Genomic DNA, 23,852 nt, shown 5'->3' on the forward strand with positions numbered 1-23,852 from the left:
ACACATCACACTAAAATGCAGGTTAGTGAACAGTTCAAAGTATTAGGTATCTCAAAATGCTGATTTCCAACATAGAGTCCTCAAATACGTGTTTTCATCAGTGATTGATTTCAGATGTGGTACTTGAATCCCAAAATTAAAATGCAGAGCTAGGACTAAATTTTAACAGATTTGCTTGGTCTCAGTACAAATTCATATATACTAAGTTTAGCTCAGTCCTGACTTCCTTAAATAACCTTAATCAAAATTTCTTTTCATTCTCTTCAGTAACTATTCAAAACCTTGACACCACTCCTATCAATTATCCATATGACTACCATGTTCACTGGCTCTCAGATCATGTGCCCACCATTAGTCCTTTTCCTAGGTGACTATTTTTTTTTATTTAAAGCTAACTGTAACCCCTGTGCTACAGGTCCCAACATATGCCATGAACTAAATATATGCACTTTCTCTCCTGCAGTTAGAATCAACCTCTCTCTCCCTCCCTTTCTCCTTCCTTCCCTCCCTCCCTCTCTCTCTCTCTTTTTTTTTTTTTTTTTTTTTTTTGGTTTTTCTCCAGTACCGGGAACCGAACTCACGACCTTGCGCTTGCCAGGCAGGCGCTTTGCTGCTGAGCTAAATCCCCAGCCCTCTCTCTCTCTTTTTTATGTTAACACTGTTTTAAAGTTACATGCAAATCCTTGCCATCCTAAATAACTTCCCCCAACCATGTCAAGTCTCACTCTTTCTATGTCTTTTATTTTTTCAGTTCTCAAGTGATTTTTATCCAGAGTAATCTACACATATATATTTCACTTTCTCAATTCTTATTCATCCAAATACTTCTCTGGAGAGTATATAAGCACCAGTATGTCAAATTTGAAGGATATTTTTAAAATAATTACTGTATTGGGCCTCTAGCTTGTATTTAAAAACTGGGGGTGCTCAGTCCAGTCACCTGGTTTATATTACACTTCACTCTTCTGCTATTCTTCCTAGCTCTGTGACTCCCTCTAGCTTTATCTCCCAGGTTGGCTGTACTTTTATGTGCTGAATAGGGTTTTTTTTGCCCTTTAAAACTTATAGGCACAAGCCGGGCATGGTGGCATATGCCTGTAAGCCCAGCACTTGGGAGGCTGAGGCAGGAGGATCATAGTGAATTCGAGACTAGCCGGGGCTACAAAGCGAGTTCAAGGCCAGCCTGAACTGCATAGGGAAACCGTCTCCAAAAGACCAAAAAAAAAAAAACTTTCCCAAACTTCCAAAGACTACTACTTACATATTTATCATATAATAATAAAAATCCATTTCTCTGTTAATGTATCTGAATATTTGCTCCTCCATTCCAAATTCATGCTTTATTCTCTTTTATACATAAGACTTTCCCTAATTCCCACTATGCAATAGCTATCAATGCATTTAAATTGAACTGGTACTTATAACAATTTTTAAAAATCGAGAAAACAAAGAATTGAAGCTTTTAAAGGCAAAATACTTACTGCTTTTTAAAATACTTACTGTTTTTTAAGATGGACAAAATACGGTTTTCCTTTTAATGTAATGATATAAGCAACCTGGAACAAAAGTATCCCAAAAATCCAATAATACTTGTAAATAATATATAGTAAATTATGTATCTGCCTTAACCTATGCTTTAAAAGATTGATAATATTAATAATAATATTTAAACAATTGTATTGGTTTCCGTTCCTATGTGGATATTTGAAACTTCAAAATTCTAAACTGAGAAGTAGGTGTACTTCATCCCTGCCTACTATTCACCACTGCCCCCATTTCTGGGGAGAAGCTCACCTGACTTTCATGGTTATCCTTGGCCGGAACCTTCCCCACCAGATTACCATGCCAAATACAAACAGTATGAGTCACCTCATTGCCTCAGTCTAAACCTGCCTTAAAAGAATCCTAGCTTTTTTCTATTGCTTTAAGTTTTGTGCTTGACGGATTCTATCCATTATGGTTTATATCAAGATGTTCCTCTAAAGCCTCATTCGCTTATAGATGGGGCTTTTGGGAGGTGGCTGGATCATGGGTTGGTAATACTGGATTATAGGTATGTGATAACTGGATTAGTTAACTGACCAGTTTAGCATAGTTCTGGGTGTGGATGATTGGAAGGGCCACCTGGGTGTGAAAGGCACCAACCAATGGGCTTGTACCCTGGATAGAATAAAAAAACACAGGAAAGCTCACTGCATGCTGCCTCCTACCTGCCCTGCCATGGACTATTTCTCCTCTGCCATACCCCTCAGCCATGCTACCCTGCCTTGGAACCAAACAAGTACGGACTAAAATCTCTACCAAATGTGAGCTAAAATAAACCTTTCCTACTTTAATTTATGGGTGTTCGGTATTTTGTCCAAGCAACAAGAAAGTAACTAAGACACTATACCTAAAGTCCTTCCAAACAGGAACACAGAATTTTATGCATATTCATACCCACCCAATGTGTTGTTGTGAAAATGTTCTGAGCTCTCATTCGGCCTCCTGCCTATGCTCACCAGCTTTGAACTTGACATTTTAAAGGCAACTTAACAGAATCTAAGATGTAAAAATACTATTTCCAAATTACATTATTTTCTGGATCTCTTCTTGTATCTACTGATGAAATCTTTTCAGGAATTGTGGTCTGCACAAAGATTTTATGAGGATCTAAAAATAGAGATAAGTGATATTTTGGTAAGTATGGTCTTATGTATTTGTTTCTCTGGGTTAGCAGCCACTTTTAAATACTTTTAAATAATAAGCTACTTTTAAATAATCTATACAGCCTTCCTGTCCACTTTTTTTTTTTTTTTTTCTTTTTTGAGACAGGGTCTCACTATGTAGTTTAGGTTGGCCTTAAACTAGCTATGTAGCCCAGGCCTGCCTCAAACTCACAGCAATACTCCTGCCTCATCCTCCCGAGTCCTGGGAGTACAGGCATGCGCCACCACACCCGGCTCCACTATCATTTTAGTCATTCTTGTCTACAAATTTCTGAGCTCTTATCAATATCTCAATTTTTATTCTGCTTGTCACACACACACACACACACACACACACACACACACACACAATCAATTCAACAGCTCAACAAATCTAACATCAAGTACCAAATTACAGTGCTGTAAAGACCTGGGAGTTTGAAAACACATGTTCATCAAGAAAGTGAGATTATTTTGGGGAAAGAGGACAGAATATTAGATACACAATTTTCAGTGGAGCAGGAAAAGGATAGCTGTTGACAAACCAGGAAATCGTAGATGAATAGCTTATTTGTGGCGATGCAATTATTCCTAGGGTGGCAAAATTTTCAAGCAGTAGTAACACAAGGTTTCCTTTTTGTCCACTTTCTAGGTAAGAAAACTGCCCTGGGAAGTACAAATATTCTCTGTCTAAGGTGCCTCTCTGCCGTTCTGCCCAGGAAAAGAGACTGGAAATGGCCAGTGTGAGCATGGACCCACGGCAAAGTCTCAACCTGGGTCTGGGGCGGGAAGGAATCAGTCCATGGGAGAACAACGAAAGCTCAGATGCCTCAGCTGAGTGAAGGGACCACGTTTGGACTCACTGTGGTCTGCGTGCAGCGCCCCAAGTCCGGTGAGAAGCACTAAAAGCAGGAACATGGCTCCGCTGTCCTGGAGCTGGCTGAGAACAGCTGTTGAGGCGTTGAGATGAAGAGAGGTGTAGCTTGCGCGCGCAGACCCACAGAGCCTCAGAGCAGGGGTCTGGGCGGGGCAGGGGCGGGGCAGGGGCGGGGCCTGGGCCGGAGCTCCTCCTGCCAAGGAAGTGCTGTCCGACAGTCGGTGTGAAAGGGCAACAGGCTATCTTAACTATTGACGATAGCAAGTTTCCTTTGAGTTTCTCAGGTTAGGATGACGCGTGCCTGGTGAGGATTTAGTTTTAATCGGACTTCTGGTTTTGGAATTACTGTCTAGAAAGTAAACAATATGCAAATACTCAAGTTAAGGATTGCAACCTCGGGGCTGGGGATTTAGCTCAGCGATACAGCCCCTGCCATGCAAGTGGAAGGTCATGAGTTAGATTTCCGGTAACGGGAAAAAAAAAACAAAAACAAAAAAACAACCCAAAAATAAAAAAAAAAAAAAAGTTTTAAAAAAAAGGATTGCAACCTCGTTCTCTCCATCCCACTCTGGTGCCATCCAAACCTTTGAGCTAGAGCCAGGCAAAATGTATGTTTGCAACAACAGTAAATGTGCCAGAGACTGTGACTTTCAATCTCATGGTTGGAAAAACAAATTAGTAAAATAATATCTGCTCAAATACAGACTTACAAAAAGTCTTCCGCAATACCCATGCTATTATTGGTATACTCTGTAATCCTGCAGTCCCTAATTTTACTTTAATTAGGCCTTTTAAAATTCTGCCTGTACTCGAAGCAGAAAGTTTTATTTCTTGAAGGCCATAGGTGCTCCTTCCTTTCCATACCCTAGCCCACATAGTAAGTACATTAAAATAAAGCCACACCCACATTTACTATAATTATGCCATAAAAATAATGCAGAAAGCATGTTTATAAATTACTTTGAAATGACTTTACCATTATACCAAAAACTACAGGACGTTATTGGCAGAATAACAATAACAAATCATCTCTAAAAGGAACCAAGTGACCAAGAGAAAAATTCAGAGTAGAAGGAATAAACAGAATGGGCATGGTTACTTAATGAATTTGGGCTATCATGTTCATGAACACTCTGAGAAAGTATCAAGAGAAGCTAGAGCAGAGATATAAAAAGAAAATTGACTTAAGAAGAATAGAAATATGGTTATCAATATCAAGATACATAACAGCATTTTAGAAAAGAGGAAAAAATAAAAATGATGAAAACCTTAAATCAAATTTTCAAACATGAAAATAACATGATGAGAGGAAGTGGAGAACAGAGAGCAAAATAATAATTTTTCTGAATTTGAAATATGTTATATTTATATTACTAGATTTACAAAAATATCAACAAAATTGATAGAAATATAGAAAAATTTTGACAAAAGTATCATCAGAATTAGAGATATAAGCATACTTCTTATGACTATTGGTAAATCAAACAGATAAAAATTTTGATTAGTACTTGTTTCCACTACATAACAAATATATTCATTATACAGAATTACTACGTGTACATAACAGATCTCAATTCTTTCTTTTTTCACATTCCCTGCACCAGCCTTTTCTTTCACCAGCATCACATTCATTTATTTATCTTAGAAAGTTAATTATCATATATTCAGATTAACAATTGTGCTAATAGGCTAAAACATATAAAAAACACATAGACAATGATATTAAATCAAGATACACATTTAGATACTTTGTCCATGTTAGATTCCAATAAATTTTTTTCTTGTATCTGTCTTTTATTTTCTACTTTACATATTTTTTCATACAAAAGACAACACACGATATTTAAATTGTCTGATTTACTTCATGTAACATGGTGGTCTCAAGGTGCTCCCATTTTCCTACAAACGACTCAAGTTTATCCTTCTTTACAGCACAGTATTACTCCACTGTATATAAATAAAACATTTTACTTATCTATTCTTCTGTTGATAAAACATATAGGCTGTTTCCAAGATTTAGTTATTTTGCACTATGCTGCTATAAACATGGGTGTCTTAGTTATTTTTCTCATTGCTGAGACAAAATACCCAACATCCACAAGTTAAGGGAAGAAAATTTGTAGAGGTTTCAGTCCACAGTCACCTGGCTTCAAGGCAGGGTGGCATGGCAGACAAGCATCACCAAGGAGAAACAGTTCATGACAACCAGAAGATAGCAAAGCAAACAAGGTGCAACCACAGCTCTTTCTATCCCTTATATCTTATCCAGGCTACTCAGGGTGGGTAACACTCACATCCTTAATCCTAGTGCTCTTGATCTTAACATGACACCATGAATCAGTCCTAACATCACACACTGTAGATACAGCCACCTCTGAGAAAGACCCACCTATGACTGCATGAGACGTCTAGACATATGCCATAGTAATGGGTGTGCATATATCACTGTGTATGATTTCTAAAAATCTTTTAGATAGATATTGAGAGGGAAAGAGCTGAGTCAAATAGGACCTCCAGTTTAGTTTCTTGAGGAATCTCCATACTGATTTCCATAATGGTTGTATCAGTTTACACCCTCAACAACAGTGTACAAGGGTTCCTTTCTTCCCACCACTTCACCAGCATTTGTTAGTAGTTGATTTATTGATGATAGCCATTCTTTATGGAGTGAGATGGAATCTTGGTGTTGTTCTAATTTGAATTTCTCAAATGGCCAGAAATCTAGAACACTTTTTCATATGTTTATTGGCCATTTGTATTGCTTCATCTGAGAAGTGTCTCTTCATGTCAGGGGCTGGGGATAGAGCTCAGTGGCAAAACACCTGCCTGAGAAGCACAAGGACATGAGTTTGATTCCTGGTACAAAAAAAAAAATTCATTTCAGATGCTCATTTTTTAATTGGGTCTTTAAACCTGGCAGCTAAATTTTGAGTTCATTAGATATTTGAGATATTAGTCCTATGCCTGTGGAGTAGTTGGCAAAATTTTTCTCCTATTACATAGTTTGTTTCTTCACTCTGTTAGTGTTTTCCTTTGTTGAGCAGAAGCTTCAAAATTTGATAAGATACCATTTGTTGATTCCTGATATTGCTTCTTATACAACCAGGGTTTTATTTACAATCTTTTCCTACCTCTATGTCTTCAAGAGTTTTAGCTAATTTTGTCCTCCAGAAGACTGCTTCTCCTAATGTTTGGATCTTTGATCCATTTTGACTTTAGTTTAGTATATGGTGAGCCATATGGGTCTAAGTTCAGCCTTCAGCATGTAAATAGCCAGTTTTCCCAGCACCATTTGTTAAAGGAGCTATCTTTCCACCAATGAAGGAATTTGAGCATGCCTAAAGTTGTTTCTACACCTTCTATTCTGTTCCATTGATCCACAAGTCTGGTGTTTCTTTTGGTGGGGGGATTGAGTGTGGATTTTTGTTTTGTTTTACCAATACCATGGTGTTTTTGTCGCTGTACCTTTGTAGAGTAACTTGAAGTCTGGGATAGTGATGCCCCTTGCCTTGCCCTTTTTGCCCAGCATTGCTTTTCTTATGCTTCATTGTCACTATTGTTTGATTATAGAAGCTATCTATAATTTCTTCTTTAATTTCATCTGTGACCCATTGATTAATCAGTAGGGTATTATTTAATTTCCATATGTTTGCATAATTTCTGTGGTATCTTTTGCCATAGATTTCTAGTTTCAATGAACTATGATCCAATAATATGCATGGAATAATTTTTCAACTGTTTTGCATTTACTTAAGCATGCTCCAGGGGTTAGTATGTGGTCTATTTTGGAGAAAGTCCCATATGCTGCTGAGAAGATTGTGTATTCTGTTGATTTTGGATGGAGTACTCTGTAGACATTTATTACGTCCATTTGTTTGAAGGGATGGTCAGCTGTGATGTTTCTTTGTTGATTTTTCATCTAGTTGATCTGTCCATTTTTGACAGGGGGATATTGACATCCCCAATTACTATTATATTGGTGTTTAACTGATTTTTCATGTTCATTAGTGTGTGCTTTATGAATTCGGGTTCACTGGTGTTTGATTGTACAGGTTTATAATTGTTAACTCTTCCTGTTAAATTGTTCTCTTAACCAATATGTAGCAACCTTCTTTGTCTCTCTGATAAGACTTGGTTTGAAATCCACTTTATCTGAAGTTAGGATAGAAACTCCTGATTTTTTTTTTAGTTCCCATTGCTTGGGATATTGATTTCCATCCTTATGTTTTAATGTGTGAGCTTCTTTTTTGAATTAAATGTTCCCTGACATAAAATTATACTACAAAGATACTGTAATAAAATCAACATGGTACTGACTAAAAAACACCAGAGAATCAATGGAACAGACTGAAAGAAACAGCCACAACCACAAACAGACTCAGCCACCTAATCTTTGATAAAGGGGCCAAACAAACTCACTGGAAGAAAACATAGCCTCTTTAATAAATGTTGCTAGAAAAATTGGCTTCCACCTGCTAAAGACTGAAAATAGACTGAAGTCTATCACCACGCACTAAACTCAAGTCAAAATGGTTCACAGATCTCAATATTAAAACAGAAACACTAAATAGATTGGAAGAGAAAATAGGAAAAAACCTTGAAAACATAGGGGTGAGCAGAGAGTGCATGAACAAAAACCAAACTGCAAGTGAAACACTTCAAAGAATCAACATCTGGGATCTCATCCTACTGAAAAGTTTCTGCACATCTAAAGAAATCACCAGCAGAGTAAAAAGAAAACCCACAAATTGGAAAAAATTTTAGCTGACTGTCCCTTGGGCAAAGGGCTTCTATGCAGAACATATAAAGAATTAAAAAACATCAGCCCCCCCCCAATTTCTAAGACCCAATCCAAAAATGTGCAGCTGAGATGAATACACACTTCTCAGATGAAGAAATACAAATGGCAAATAAATACATGAGAAAATGTTCAACAACATTAGTCATTTGAGAAATGCAAATTAAAACAACATTGAGATTTCATCTCATCCCAGTAAGAATGGCTATCATTAAGAAATCAACCAATAAGAAATGCTGGAGAGGCTGTGGAGAAATAGAACCCTACTCCACCCCTGGTGGGAATACAGAGTGGTGAAACCACTGTGGAAATCAATTTCTAGATTCTTCAGCAAACTAGGTCTACAGTTCCCATTCAACCCAGCTATTCTCCTTCTAGGTATTTTCCCAGAGGATCTGAAAACATCATGTCACAGTGATATATGTGCACCCATGTTTTAGCAACACAATTTGTTATTGCTAAATTGTGGAAGCAACCTAAATGCCCATCCACTGAGGAATGGATAAAAAAATTGTGGTACTTTTATATAATGGAATACTACTCAGCTATAAAGAAAGATAAATCCAAGGTCCTTGTAGGTAAATGGATGCAACTAGAGACCATACTCATAAGTGAAATAAGTCGGACCCACATGTATAAACATCGTATTGTCTCCCTGGTGTAGTACCCTGAAAGTGTAAGTAAAACCCAAAACCTACAATGGATGATGTGAAAGGGAAAGAAATTGCTCAAGGAAGGAACAATTGGAATGAGGGAAAGAAGAAAAGTAAAGAAAGACGGAAGGCTATGTATATATATGGATAACTGGGATAACTTTACTGCTAATGTCTGATGGTTTATTGAAAGGAAGAGTTAATGCTTAAAATTTTTTTATTTTGACCAATTTTAAATGCTTATATCTTATAAACTGAGTAACTGATTTGAAGACAACAATATGCAATAGAACAACCATTGGTGAATTCCTACCATTTTGTCTATTTAAACTCTGTATTGTCTCTAATGTATTATTTAATAATTTTTTTATTCTCTTTAGTGGTTTGAACAATCTTCCATTCTTACATCTGGTAATCTGAGCAGCATAGTTGAAAATAACAATATGTAATATAACTACCACTGTTAATTCCTATCATTTTATTTTGAAACCCTGTATTATTTTTAATGTTCTAGCTTTGTTTTGTTTATGTCTGTGATTTTGGTATGTTGCTATTGTTCTTTTTCTTTTTTTTTTTTACTATGCTCTTTAAAATAAAACAAACAAAGAAAAGAGTCTTAGCCCTGTGTAAAGCCTGTAATCCCAGGTCTCTGGGAGGCCACAGCAGGATGAGGCAAGTTGGAACCAACCAGGGCAACTTAGTGACTCAGCAAGATCCTGGCGCAAAATAAGGGTCTGGGATTTACCTCAGTGTGAAGGACCTGGGTTTAATCCATGCTATAAAACAAATTAAAAATCCTTGCAAAATTAAGATTAGGTAATTCTATTTTTAATTTTTTCAAAAACTGCCACACTCTGTCCTCACTGGCTGTACCATCCTACATTTCTTCCAACAATATACCTGATTTCTAATTTGCCAACATACTTTCAAGTTTTTTTAAATGTTTTTTTAGTGTCTAACCTAGTGGGTGTGAAGTGACATCTTGCTGTGGTGTTGATTTTTCATTTCCCTAGTGATTAGTGATAGTGAGTGTTTTTTCTTGTGTTTATGGGCCACAGAGAATATGGAACTGATGTTTAATGAGTATGAAATTTCAATTTTTCAAAGTGAAGAGTTCAAGGAATGGACCATGGTGATGATTGCACAATATGAATATAAAATATACCTTGAAATAAAAATATAAAATCATTTAAAAATAAATCATGAAAAAAATTAAAATTAGAATGACACTAACCCAAATATTAGCCATAAAATGAAATTTTCCACATTAGTTCTATGGTCTTTTCATATTATGGAAAAACTTGTAACTAACCTTTCAATGAATATCCCTACATCATTGTTTTTCCTAAGAAACAAGAGTTCCAAATTGAATAAATGCATGTAATTTTATAGTTAATTTATAGTTTTAATCTTTGTGTCTGATACTTAAATTATAAATTAATAGTAATATAATAAAAGCATACATTTTATATTTAGCTTTTTATCTAGATTTCTAAGAATAAAACTATGTATAATAGAAAAATTGACTTTTGGCTTTTCAACATTTTTTTTATCTGAAGTTTAAAATATCCATCTCATAGCAATGATTAAAAATAGGCAGCTGCTACTGAACCTAACGTGAATTCCTATTGTTTTTCCTTTGTTACAGTAATGCATCTGTTATAGTCAGGGTTTTCAAGGAAAAGAATTTAATACAGGACACATAATTTATAGGATTATTTTATAGTAGTCACCCAAAGAGTGTGGTCTCTCAGTAGTCCCCAGGAAAGAATGGCATAAGGATTTAGAAAATAAAGACAAGAGACAATACTCAGGGTCAGGTAGTGTTACCTTTTACCTGATGGGCAAGAGGATGACTTCAACCGTAGAGGCATTTACTTTATACTCTTACAAAGGTAGAATCACAACAGGTAGTGTCGCCTGGCAACTAAAAATTGTCCAGGCAGAACGCATTTTTCAATACTGAGGTAGCTGAGGACTGAGGTAGCTTGACTGCTTGAGGCAGTCTGGTTCTGTCCTGCCCTCACACGTATGACCAATTTCCAGCTCTAGCAACTCCAACAATAGTAGTCACCCAAAAAGTCAAATGCAAAAATGTGCAGGAAATATGTCCACACACTAAAGACACAAAGAATCCAGCTGAGGGCCTGGATCTCATGGCAATGTCCTGCATCAGTCCAGCTGAAGACCTAGAGCCATTACAATGCCCCTCGAGAGTCCAACTGGAAGCCTAAAGCCCACAACAATGTCTCATGCAAATCTGTTTGAAGGATCTGTGCTGGGAAGGCCCAACGATCAGCAGTGGAAGCTAGAAAGTCTTCCAGTAGGCTGAGGGATCTGCACTGGAGGCAGAAAGCAACACTCACAAAAAAAACCAGAGCTCCCCCTAAAAGTACCACAGCCATCTTCAGTGACAGTGAGGTCCCAAGCTCCTCAGATCATGAGAACAGCCAAGTTTATATCAGAAAAGCCAATGCAACAAGCTTCTCCAGGAGATTGAACAGTACACCATCTTCCCCTCTGGAGCCAAGAAGCAATGCTCAAAGGAAGGACCAGAACTCCCTCAAAGTGAACCATAGCCACTCAGCAACAACAAGGTTCTGAGCTCCTCTGACAATGACAACAGCTGAGTTCATATCAGGAAAGAAGCTTGACAAGCTCCTCCAGGAGAACCAACAGCACAAGGAGAATCAAAAACACTACTTCTTCCCCTCCAGTTCTCCTTTTATTTTGTTGACAACAATCCTCAGGTGGGCCTCCCATACCCGTCACCACACTGGTTCAGTTTAGCTGGGTATTACAAGTTGACCATCAAGTGTCAATCCATCACAGCATCCATTGTTCCAGAAGGCTACCATATGTAATATTGAGTGCCAAGAAAGTCACCAGCAAATAACCTAAATAAGAAAATGTACTTTACAACTCTTGCATCATTCCCCAAATACATTTTATAAGATGCAGCCCCACTTCACAGGAGTTCAGGTTTCTCCAGCTTCTGCCAGGATGACAGCTGCAGTCAGGCACTGGAGCTACATGCTGCACCAGCCTGGGCAGCCACGCTTTCTGCCCCTGGCTCTGCTGCTCAGGCAGATGGAGTGCCCCATCTCCCAGCATGGGCCGGTTGATATCCAAATGGTACAAAACTATAGTTAGGAGGAATAAATCATAACTATTTAAGGTAATAGATATGATAATCAGCCTGATTCAGTAATTTAACACTTTGTATGTGTATATTATAACATTACTGTATTGTATGATTCTAAACAATTACAATTTGCCAAAAATATCTCATTGAATACTTTTTATCTCCATGAATACTACATAAATAACATCATAATCATAAACTGTGTAGTGTATATAATCTCTGCTTAAAATGTCATTATGATCAAATCACACCATTGCATAAAAAACATACTGATTTCTACCGCTTTTTTTCTGTGATTCATGCCACAGTTTGGTATTATTATGAATAAAATAAACACCATTACATCTTTTGTAGACATCATTTCTTTTAGATATCTACCCAGAAATGGAATCTTTAGGTCATAGGAGCAGTACTGTACTGTCTATATTTCCTTGGAGGTCACTAATAAGTTTTCAAAAGTGCTTGTAATAACTTAATCTCCCAACAATAACATGAAAGACTCCATATGCTGCCATACAAAAGGTATTTATTTTAACTCTTTGTCATTCTTCTGTATATATAATATCATATTTGGGTTTTTTCAATGCATTTACCTGACAACTAATTAGCTTAAACATATTTTCAGAGTTCTGTTCACTATTTTGATATTCTCTTAAGAGTAAATACATATTTTTTAATTTCCATTTTATTCTTACTGCTCTGGGAAATCTTTATGTATTTTGAATATGAATATTATGTTAACTAACTATATGGGAGATATGCTCTTCTAGTCTGTGGCCTGTTAAATACTCAATGGAATCTTTTGATATATATGCATTTATAATGACAATGAATTAAAGTTGACATGATTTTTGTGGGGAGCAGCTGAAGCTGGAGATAGATCACATGGGCAGGGCTGGAGCAAGGCCAATCCCGAGAATAAAGAGTGCCCAAGGTGAGCCATGTGAACAAGCTGTTCCAGTTCCTATAACACCCAACAAACAAGTTCAAGGAGAGAGGTGTCATGTGACATCAACCTGCCAAGTATGTAAATAAATGCACTGCAGTTGTTGAGCAGTTCCTTTCTTCCCATCTGGAGAGAGGACTCCACCTTCCACCTGACCACAGCTTTCTGCAATCTGACTCTTATCTTTATTTCCCCATTCTCTACCATCCTTCACCCCAAGAATTTCTGAGAGAGCTGTGCCAGATGTGGCATACTGGTTCCCAAACACAGACTCAGAATACAAAGAAATAGCAGGTGAGAGGATACCTCTGAGAGAGCAAATGCAAACAAAACAGGATCAAGAGAAGCCTAGGGGAGAGAGGCACATTTATATTGATTTCATTGCATGTAAAACATGGGGCAAAAACAGGCTCACTAGGGCAGCAGTTGTAATTATAAATGCTTGTTTTATTATTGATTCCTGTGTTTACCTTTTTTGTGAACATGGATTAGGGAGTGTCTCCATAGTTGCACACTTGTTGAGATAACCACAGAAGATTTGGCTCAAAGCACTATTTTAAAATCAAGTATCTGGGGCTGGGGATATAGCTCAGTAGCACAGTTCTTACCAGGAAGGTATGAGATCGTGATTTCAATTCCTGTTAAAAAAATAAATAAAGTAACAAGTAGAAAAAAAGATGGCAGAACAATAGCCCCCGCCCCCCCCAATAGAACTTAAACTCTCTAACTTTGCTCAACCAGATAAAGAAGGAACTATCGGAGACAAAGAAGAAATCTTTCCCCACTAGAGAAGTGTTTCGCTGTGACTTCCATTCTGCAGCCACTTTAAGTAAAGCTGATAACCCTAACTGAGCCACAAGCAGAAATTTCCGTCTTCTCAGCTCAGAGAAATTTTGCTGTGTCACAAGGTGGAACTTCCACCTCTCAAGGAGTAGAGTCATTCTCTCTCTCTCTCTCCCTTGCAATTTGTGCTAAAAGAAGCCAGATGGGCAGGGGAGTCCATGGAGGGTTTTCAACATACATACCCTGCTACCGAACTCCAAGTACCCAATAATCTGGGACAAATTATACGCCTTTATGAAGCTGTACCCTATAAGATCCTAAAAGAGTTAAAACTAGCTACCACTACCTGTGGCCACATGGCCCTTTTACCTTGGGTTTTATAGAGCTCCTAGGATAACAGGTTGGCCCCAAATGATTGGAAAGGAAAGTCTAGGGGACTATTTATTGTGGAATGGAAATTCTTTTGAATTGTGCACGGATCAAGTCACTCAAAGTGCTGCTTGCAACATAGCCATTAACTGGAGAAGGTGCCTTTGCTGCCACAAAAAATCAACTTGCTTTTGAATTGCAAGTGTATGAAAAATTAAAAAGCTGCCACAAGTGTTTGGAAGGAACTTCCTTCAAAGGATGAGACATCCTTTCATTTGACTTCCATTTGTCAGGATCCTGACAAAACTTTTCAAGATTTGCAGTATGCTTATTGCAGGCTAGTGGGAGTATTATAAGTGACACAGAAGCTATCAAGTTAACTGTTGAACAATTGGCCTTTGAAAATGCAAATAAGTGGTATAAAAACGCTGTAAGAACCCACATAAAATGGGCTATACTATCTGAGATGATTTGGATTTGTACAGACATTGGCCCCTCATAGGTTCAGGGGACTGCCTTGACAGCAGCTATCACTTAGGCTACGCATCTACAGCCTAGAGTAAAGGGAATGAACATTCTATTCTATTCCTTTCAGCTGCAAAGGCAGAAGGCATTTTGCCCAAGATTGCTCTGCTGCATATGTAGGGGCAGCATAGCCACTATCTGTCCCTTCAACAAAACCTTTTAGTATTTGTACAAGGTGTAGATGAGGGTATAGTGAGTGTAGATCCAAAACTGATGTGGAAGGCTGACCCATTCTGGGAAACTTCCACTGGGGCCTGTACTGGCCCCACCAAACAATGGGGGCAATTTCCCTAACTCCTCCCGGCCCTACCCTCCACTACCAAGCACACTTCTGACCTCTGGTGAACAACCAAAGACAACGGAGTCTTGGATCTCAGTCCCTCCTCCAGATTTGCACTAATTCCTGAAATGGTTCACCAAGTTATTCCTACTGGAGTCTATGGACTTTTGCTTCAAGGAACAGTGGAACTCCTGTGAGGCAGCAGCACTACCACTTTAAAAGGTCCCCAGGTTTTGCCTGCTGTCACTGATGCTAGTTCTATAGGGGAAATCAAGGTTATGGTTCCATCTATTGAAAACACTGTTCAAGTCATCCCAGACTCTCATATCACTCAATTGGTCATTCTTCCTTTAACAAAAATCAGAAAATCTATAAATACAGAAAGGGAATCTATTGGTTTCATATTGGACTCAATAGATTAAACAGGATCATCCCTGTATGGAATTGATTATTAAAGGAAAAACGTTCAAAGGGCTTTTAAGCACAGGTGCAGATGTTTCAGTTTTTGCCCAAGGCCATTTTCCTATGGCATGGCCTCTGAATATAGTAACTAGAGATTTACAGAGGGTGAGCAGTGTTTCTTACCCTAGTAGAAGTGCTACATTGTTAACCTGGAGGGATGTAGAAGGCCATTCTGAACATTTCTCACCTTATGTCTTCTCCCACATACCAGTTAATCTATGGTATTGGGACATATTTACAGGATATGGGGGGCATTTTTGGTCAGTCCTAACTCCTTGGTGACTCAACAGATGTTACAACAAAGTTTTCTTCCCAGTCAAAGGCTTGGTAAATATAATTAAGGAAGGAGAGAACTCCTTCCAATAGACCCTAAAAAGGGCCACTTTGGCATGAGATACTCACCTTAACATTCTCAGGAGGGGCCTTGATCTCTTCTCTGATCTCATGGATGGCATTGAAGATAACTTGGATGTCTGATGACCCTGACGGGGTTGATCAATGGCTCCTCACTCAAGAGAAGATTACAGCAGCTCAAACACTGGTTAATGAACAGGTGATGGTAGGACCTCTAGAATCTGTCAATGGTCCTTGGAATAGCCCAATTTTCAAGTTAAAAAAGTCAGAAAGTTGGAGATTCCTGCAATATTTGCAAGCAGCTAATCACACTATGGAACCTATGGGAGCACTTCAACCAGGATTACCCAGTCCCATAGTTATCCCTTTACATTTTTCCCTCATGGTACCCTCTATTAACCATCAGGCCCCTATGCACTGCTTCCAATGGTGTTGTCTGCCACAAGGAGTGGCAAATACCCTGACCCTATGTCAAGAGTTTCTTTTTTTTTTTTTTGCTTTTTTTGGTTTTTCTCTGGTACCGGGAACTGAACTCACGACCTTGCGCTTGCCAGGCAGGCACTTTTGCCGCTGAGCTAAATCCCCAGCCCCTGTCAAGAGTTTCTTACTGCAGCCATTTTGTCAGTCTGTCAGTCTCATCCATCTGCTTATATTATTCACAACATGGATGATATTCTCCTAGCACATAAATCCTCATCTACTTTGTACCAAGTATTTATCCAGTTCGATAATGTCCTTCATAATGCAGGCCTAGAACTGGCCCCCCAAAAGGTGCAAACTATGGCACCTTTTTCATATTTGGGTCACCTTATCCAACAAGGACATATTGTGCCCCAAACTGTTCAGATCCATCTTGCAACCTTAACAGATTTTTAGACTTTAATTGGTAATATTAATTGGCTGCACCAAGCTCTTAAGCTAACAATTCATGATTTAGACCCCCTCCTTGACATTCTAAAGTGGGACCTGGTGCCTACTCCTCCAAAGACACATTTTAGGGGCTAAAACTGCCTTGGAAAAAGTTAAACTGGTGCTCTCCAATCCTCAACTCTCTAGAGTTGACCCATCTTTGTCTGTGTTTTTAATCATCTTCCCTACTCAACAAATGCCTACTGGGTCTTTTGGCGGTCTTGAGGTCCTTTACAGTAGCTACATATGCTACATGCTCCACATAAAACCATTTCTCCCTTTTATGATGCTGTGGCAGAATTGATCGCACATAAGCAAATGCATGCTAATCAGTTCTTTGGTTGTAAAGTGCAAACTATCATTGTTCCCTTTCCTTACATTCAACAACAATGGCTGTGGCAGTTTTTGGCCTCTTGGCAATCTACATCAGCTAACTTTCCTGGTGTTATTGTCATTATCCCTCAGATAAATTAATTCAATTTGCTTCACTCACATCCTTTGTCTTCCCTTTGAAAATAAGCTTAGTTCCCATACCAAAAGGCATCTCTGTTTTCACAGATGGGTCATCTCTGGGCAGGGGGAGTTATGTAATGGCCACCTGTTCCTGATTGCAGGATATGGGTTTTCTTATGCACAAGACTGAATTACATGCTGTTATATGGGCCTTGCAAGATTATTTATCCACTCCAATTAACCTCTTTTCAGACGGTGCTTATGTCTGTGGTGTGGTGTGCCACACTGACACTGACAAAGAAGATTTTTTCATTTATTTCACACTCTCTAATTTGTCATTCAGTCACATCATGTTCTCTGTTTTATTGGTCATTTACATTCTCATTTCCAATTGCTGGAGCCTCTCACTGAGGGAAATGCTACAATATACAGATTGCTGGCTACTGTCACTGTTGCTTTCTCAGATACCATTTCAAGGCTTCTGTCTCCTATGCCATCTTTCATTACAATGCTTCTGCCTTGCACAAACAGTTCCTTTTAACCTCCAAACCAGCTTGACAAATTGTTAAATAGTGATTCTCATGAATAATACATTTTCCCTCACTCTCTATGGAGGTTAATCCACAAAGAGTATACCCCAATAATCTCTGACAAATGGATGTCACTCACATTCCTGAGTCTGGCTCTTTATACTGGATCCACATTTCAGTATATACTTCCTCAGAATTTATTTTTGCTTGTGCCTTCACTAGTGAAACAGCTAAACATGTCATTGCTCATTGGTTAGATCCCCATAATACCCTTGGCTGCCCATGGGCAATTAAGACTGACAATGGCCCAGTTTATGCAAGTGCTGCCTTCTAAACATTTTGTAAAACTTTTCATATTTTCCTTACAATGGGAATTACTTATAACCCACAAGGTCAAGGAACTGTTGAGCATGCTCACTGTGTACTCAAAATTCAACTACAAAAACAAAAAGGGGAATCCATCCCTACAAACTTCACATCTCATAATAGACTTCATTTGGCAATATACATGATTGACTTCTTAAATTCTACTAGTGATAGGAGTACAGCAGCAGAAATACAATTCAATTAAGTAAAGGAAAGAAAGTTAGGAGGGGTCCTTTGGAAAGATCTTCACACTGACAATGGAAGGGACCCAGCTGAGCACTAATTTGGGGTCAAGGGTATGTTTGTGTCTTTCCAGAGAATGCTTAAAGGCCTATCTGTGTGCCAGAGCATGCTGTCCAGCAGTATCATGGGCCCAGACCTGGAGATGGAGGTGATTCCACCTTTCAAGAAGCTGATGCTCCATCATATGACAGTGATGTCTCAGAGACCACAGCTGATAGACAAAGATGGGGCTAGATCCAATTAAAGGAATGGGTCCAGGATGCCCAGAAGATGGTAACCAAAAGTGAAAATAAAGTACTGAATGGGTGACAAAGTGCATAGAAATAAATGAGCTGAAATCTGCATGAAAGAAAAGGACATAAAAGTTACCAGTATGCTTAAAACAAAGCAAAATACAAAAATATATATTAATTATAGATAAAAGATTCTGTTCCTTCCAAATTCTTGTAAGAGACCTTGGCCTACAAAAATATCTGACTAGTCTACTTATAATTACAAACTTCTAAAATTGTAGAAGAGTTATTATAATTCAATTTGGTCAAAAATATATTTGAGTTCACTCTGATTTTGTAGGATGTGTGTCTGTCTAATCTGTTAAACTGTGTACTTGTTTGTTTGCCTGTTTGTCCAATCAGTTAACAGCTGTTCTTATTTGAGCTCAACAATGTTTTTCACTTTTCATTTTTTTCTTTTACATTTTTGGAGCATTTATTCAAAATTTACTTTGGGTTATAGATTTTAAAAGTATGCTTCCATCTGGGTTGCCAGTTGCTCAATATGATATCAAAATTGGTTTCCTCAGAGGTCATCAGAAATTTCATAAGGTAACTAAATGGGAATTCTTTGGACTTGAGAGATTACTAGACAGGACTCCACCTGACGAATAAGAAAGTGGCTGCCTGCAGATATTTGTCCAGTTCTTATTCATTAATAGGAAGCCCCAGTGATCTCCATAGCTTCATGGGGGACACCCCATAAATGTTATTAAAATATATTATTGAGATATATTTACAATGGTCATCATCAAAAGATTAAGTTTTCTAGACAATAAGGTGTTTGACTGAAAGATGCTCTGGTACAAAGGTTTTCATATGGCTATGACACTTGATTATTATTATTTTTGTAGTCTCTTAAATGTATTCATGCCTTCACATGTACAGGTCTTCAAAAATGTAAAACAGGGATTGTTTATGGTGATACCTTCTCTTTCAGATTCAGATATTTGCTGTTAACAAAAATTTATGAAATGTACACCCCATTAAGGGTCAACAAGTTAGGTAAAAGTTTCTAATGTACTAGATATGAATGTTTGACTAAGAGGGCTATATTATGTCAAAATGAAAATTTAAGTATGTTACAAAAAAGTCATCATGACTGTCATGTTACAATATTATGTATGGTTTTTCATTTCTAATTTTCTGTGTAAAATATTTAACTGTTGTCTGTTAACATTCTACAAGGATTCAAATGGTAAAACATCCATGGTTGGTAGGAAATAATGGTTCTATTTTGTATAATATTAAGCTCACTGCTCCCAATACAATGTAATGTCATAAACCTTCTTTTCTGGATGTTTAACAGCTGATGTTTGAAGACCAAAAACTAGAAAGATAGATGGGCTAGGAGGACAGCCAATATTTTGGCTCCAGCCCTCCAAAATCAATAAGGAATCAGGACATGGGAGAACCTCTGTGGTGACGTCCTATAACTTGGTGAGTCCCTGGTCTTCTGTCTAAGGAGATTTTGGAACCACAGAGGAAAGTGATCAGCAACGTATAGTGTACCTAAGGAGAGTCAACAGGAAAGAAAAAATCTCCCAAGCTTTCACAGAAAGCAACTTGGTCAAGCAATGGCTTTAACTCATCCCAACAGCTGAGACTAAAAGAAGAACAAAGAGGTGCTGTGCATGGTTCCAAGGTAAATCCTGAGGAGACACAACTGACCTTGATAGATAGCAAAAAAATAATTTTAATTAATACAGATCTCAGTTTAACTTGGTCTTGAACATGCAGCAGAAAATAATAATCAAAAGAGGTACTCTAAAATGCCATAGTAATATGCTTGCTATAAAAGAAACTCAAATAGCTAACACCTTCTGACAATTTCCAGCTATAATGATAATTGACTACTGTTATGGAGTAATAGGCTATATAGGGTTAAATTGCTGACAGCAGGAGTGTAAAATCCTTAGACTGGAAATCTTTAATCTAAACAAGTAATTTCACTCAGAATAAAAAGGATTTGAGAGTGAGGTCTTCCACAGAGTCTTCCAAACACAACTCCAACTTCAACAAACCACCATTGCTTGCAAATGGGAGATGTGGGGAGTAGCTGAAGCTAGAGATAAATCACCCATGCAGGGCAAGAGTTAGGCCAATCCCAAGATTAAAGAGCACCCGAGGTGAGCCACATGAACAAGCTGTTCCAGCTCCCATAACACCCAAGCAAACAGGTTGGTAGGCAGAGGAGTGTCATGTGACATCAACTTGCTGTGTGTATAAATAAACACACTGCAGTCATGGAGTGGTTTCAGTTTTCCCATTAGGAGAGAAGGCTCCACCTGACCTCAGCTTTCTGTATTCTAACTCTTATTTTTATTTCTCCATCTTCTACTGTCCTTCACCCCACGAATTTCTGACAGAGCTGCACAGGGCACTGCACATTTTTATCATTACTCTTTTTCTATTTAAGAAATACTTTCTTCATCTCTGGGACAGCAGGGTCTGTGAGAGGAGTGAGAGCCATGCTCAGTGGCTCCATTCTCTCTTGGATAGGAGGGTGTATGAGAGAAGAGTAAATCTGTGCTCTGCAGTCTATACTTCCTCCATTCTCTCTGGGACAGCAGGATCTGTGAGAGGAGTGAGAATTTGCCTCTTTGTTTTCTCCATTGTCTCAGGGACAACAGGGTCATTAAGAGGAGTGTAAGGACATACACCTTTGTTGAGTGGATTCATTGGAACTCCAAAGCCTGAGACGCAGGACAAAAGCCAGGTCTCAGGCCCATAGGTGCACACATGCTTTTGGAAGGCACAGCAATTAGCGAGATCAGCAACATGGAAGTATCTAAAGCAGCAGTGAGGAGCCAGCAGTTGGACTCCAGAGAACTCCACCAATAGAAGTCCAGTCCCAGCTCCACATCCAGAGACCAAGATCAGTGCCATAATCAGCACATTTCTGGGATTAAATATGGATACTATCACAGAACTGTAAACACCAGATGTATTTTATTATTTTCATTCTCCCTTGTTTATCTGATTGGTTATCCCTTTCCTGTCTGGCTGGATGTCATCTTGTTTTCTTCTGTAATCTGTAGTTATTTTGTATTTGGGTTTTGTTCTATTTTTCTCACCTCTCTTTCTCTCATCCCATTTTTCTTTCTTCTTTCTCTTCTGTTCATTTTCATTCTCTTTCTCTTTTTCCCTTCTTTTTTCAGTGTTTAGGTTTCTTACCCTTTCTTTTCATTCTCTTCCACAGACTCATGTTCTCTCTTTCCTCAACCACTTCTTGAATTTAAACTTTCAAATGAGTAAACATTGTCTATTCCATTTCTGACTACTCCTTTCTGTTTCATTTTATTCTTTTCCTCCTTCGTCCTCCAGTTTCCCAAAATTTGGGTGATCACCCTTTAATCTCCAGCCTTGATTCAACTGTATTTGAGCTTACTCATCACTTTAGCCTATCTTCTACCCACCTTAACCACCCTACTCCTGACAGAAGGGTAAAATTACCTGAATAAGAGGAAAGGCACTGTATGCAAATGCATAGTATTTGATTTGGTTACATAATTTTAGAGTTTACTCCTGTGGTCAGAGGTAAAAGGTTAATGGTTACCATTTTTTATCAGTAATTAAGCTATACTTGAAACTATTGTTATTACTTGTTATTAGCCAGGATGTCATATATGTTATAAAGTTTTACTCCCATGTGTGATAAAACTGTGACTCTATGAGGTCATAATCATCACCACAAGCCCATACAAAAGGATTAGGAGCTGAGCCAAATAGTAACCTTTCATCCACTACAAATTGGGAAGCTAGGGCCTTGGGATAGCTATAAGAAACCACCTACATCTATAAGACATACCTGAAGAACAGACATCCTCTGGGAAACCTAAATAATTGTGATAAAGCTATATATCATAAGAAACTGGCATGCATCAACATAGAAAACAAAATAAAAAAGAGAAAATAGAAAATGAAAGATGCAGAAGCAAAATGCAACCCTAGACCACCAGCCCAGTCAGGACAATTCCCAGAACTAGGGAATAGATGAATTTGGAAATAAAACACTGGAACTTTCTGAAATGATAGCGGCAGAAGTGAAAAACAAATAGAAAAGGCTATAGAGAAAATAATCACTCAGGTACAGAAAGAAATTATGCTTAAAATCCAAGATATTACAGAAGACACAGATAAAAGAATAGACGAGCTTAGAAAAATAATGAAAACAAAAGGTGCCAGCATAAGAAAGAAATGGAATGCATGAAACAGATCCAAACAGAAATTGAAAAGATTAAAACCTCCATTGAAAGTATATGCAGCAAGTTGAATGAAGGAGTGGATAGTATTTCAGAACTTGAAGACAGAATTACAGCTAGTGATAATGAAAAGAAAGATATCTTAAATTAGTAAGAGACCATGAAAAATCAATCCAACAGCTACAAGATGAAGCAAAGAAGAATTACAAAGATTGACTGGGGTCAATAAGAAAGCAGAAGACAGCACAAATGACATTAAAAAAAAAAACTCTTCAAAGAAATAATGGCAGAAAACTTCCCACGCATAGGTTAAAAAGTTGACATACAAATAAATGAAGCATTTAGAACTCCAAAGATTCATGACCAAAATAAAACTATACCACAACATACAATAATCAAGGTTTCACAAATTCAGCACAAGAACAGAATATTAAAAGCTGATAAAGACAGAGAAACAGATCACCTATAAAGGAAAGCCCATCAGAATCACAGCAGACTACTCAACACAAACCTTCAAGTCAAGAAGAGCTTGGAGTGAAGTATTTCAAGTCCTGAAAGAAAACAACTTCCAACCCAGATTGATGTACCCAGCAAAATTATCTTTTAAAATTAATGGAGAAATAAGATACCTTCATGACAAAGAACAACTGAAGAGATTTATGAACACCAACCAATGTTACAAAGAGAACTGAAAGATATTCCAGACAGGGATAAAAATGAACACAATTCCAAGAACAACAACAGAAAGAAACCACCAGGCAGGGCAAGCAATTAAACAGAGAGGGAAAATAGAGAACCAAGAGTACAAAAATACCATGACGAAGATAAATCAATACATATCAGTTATAACCATCAAAGTAAATGGCCTCAATTCACCGATCCAATGAAATAGACTGGCAGAGTGGATCAAGAAACAAGATCTAACAATATGCTGTATATAAGAAACACATTTAATGCAAAAAGAAATTCATAGATTGAAAGTCCAAGGATGGAAA

At 37.9% G+C, this 23,852-nt stretch overlaps 1 protein-coding gene across 3 annotated transcripts in view; it reads right to left on the bottom strand.

Moving 5' to 3' along the window:
* LOC102021276 (disintegrin and metalloproteinase domain-containing protein 5-like) overlaps positions 1-3,682 on the bottom strand; it is a 119,635-nt gene extending 115,953 nt beyond the window's left edge. Inside the window, exons 1-3 of one of the 3 annotated variants that reach the window (XM_013507719.1) lie at positions 3,551-3,682; positions 2,573-2,652; positions 1,501-1,556 (exon numbers count right to left, since the gene is read on the bottom strand). In XM_013507719.1, the coding sequence (XP_013363173.1) occupies positions 1,501-1,556; positions 2,573-2,652; positions 3,551-3,605 (191 nt within the window). In that variant the 5' untranslated portion in view covers positions 3,606-3,682. The other 2 variants (XM_005410548.2, XM_005410549.2) reach the window with 2 other exon arrangements.
* Between the last annotated feature and the right edge of the window lie 20,170 nt (positions 3,683-23,852).

Source organism: Chinchilla lanigera, unplaced genomic scaffold (assembly GCF_000276665.1).
Source record: "Chinchilla lanigera isolate Chin_1 unplaced genomic scaffold, ChiLan1.0 scaffold00135, whole genome shotgun sequence".
Lineage (NCBI taxonomy): Eukaryota > Metazoa > Chordata > Mammalia > Rodentia > Chinchillidae > Chinchilla > Chinchilla lanigera.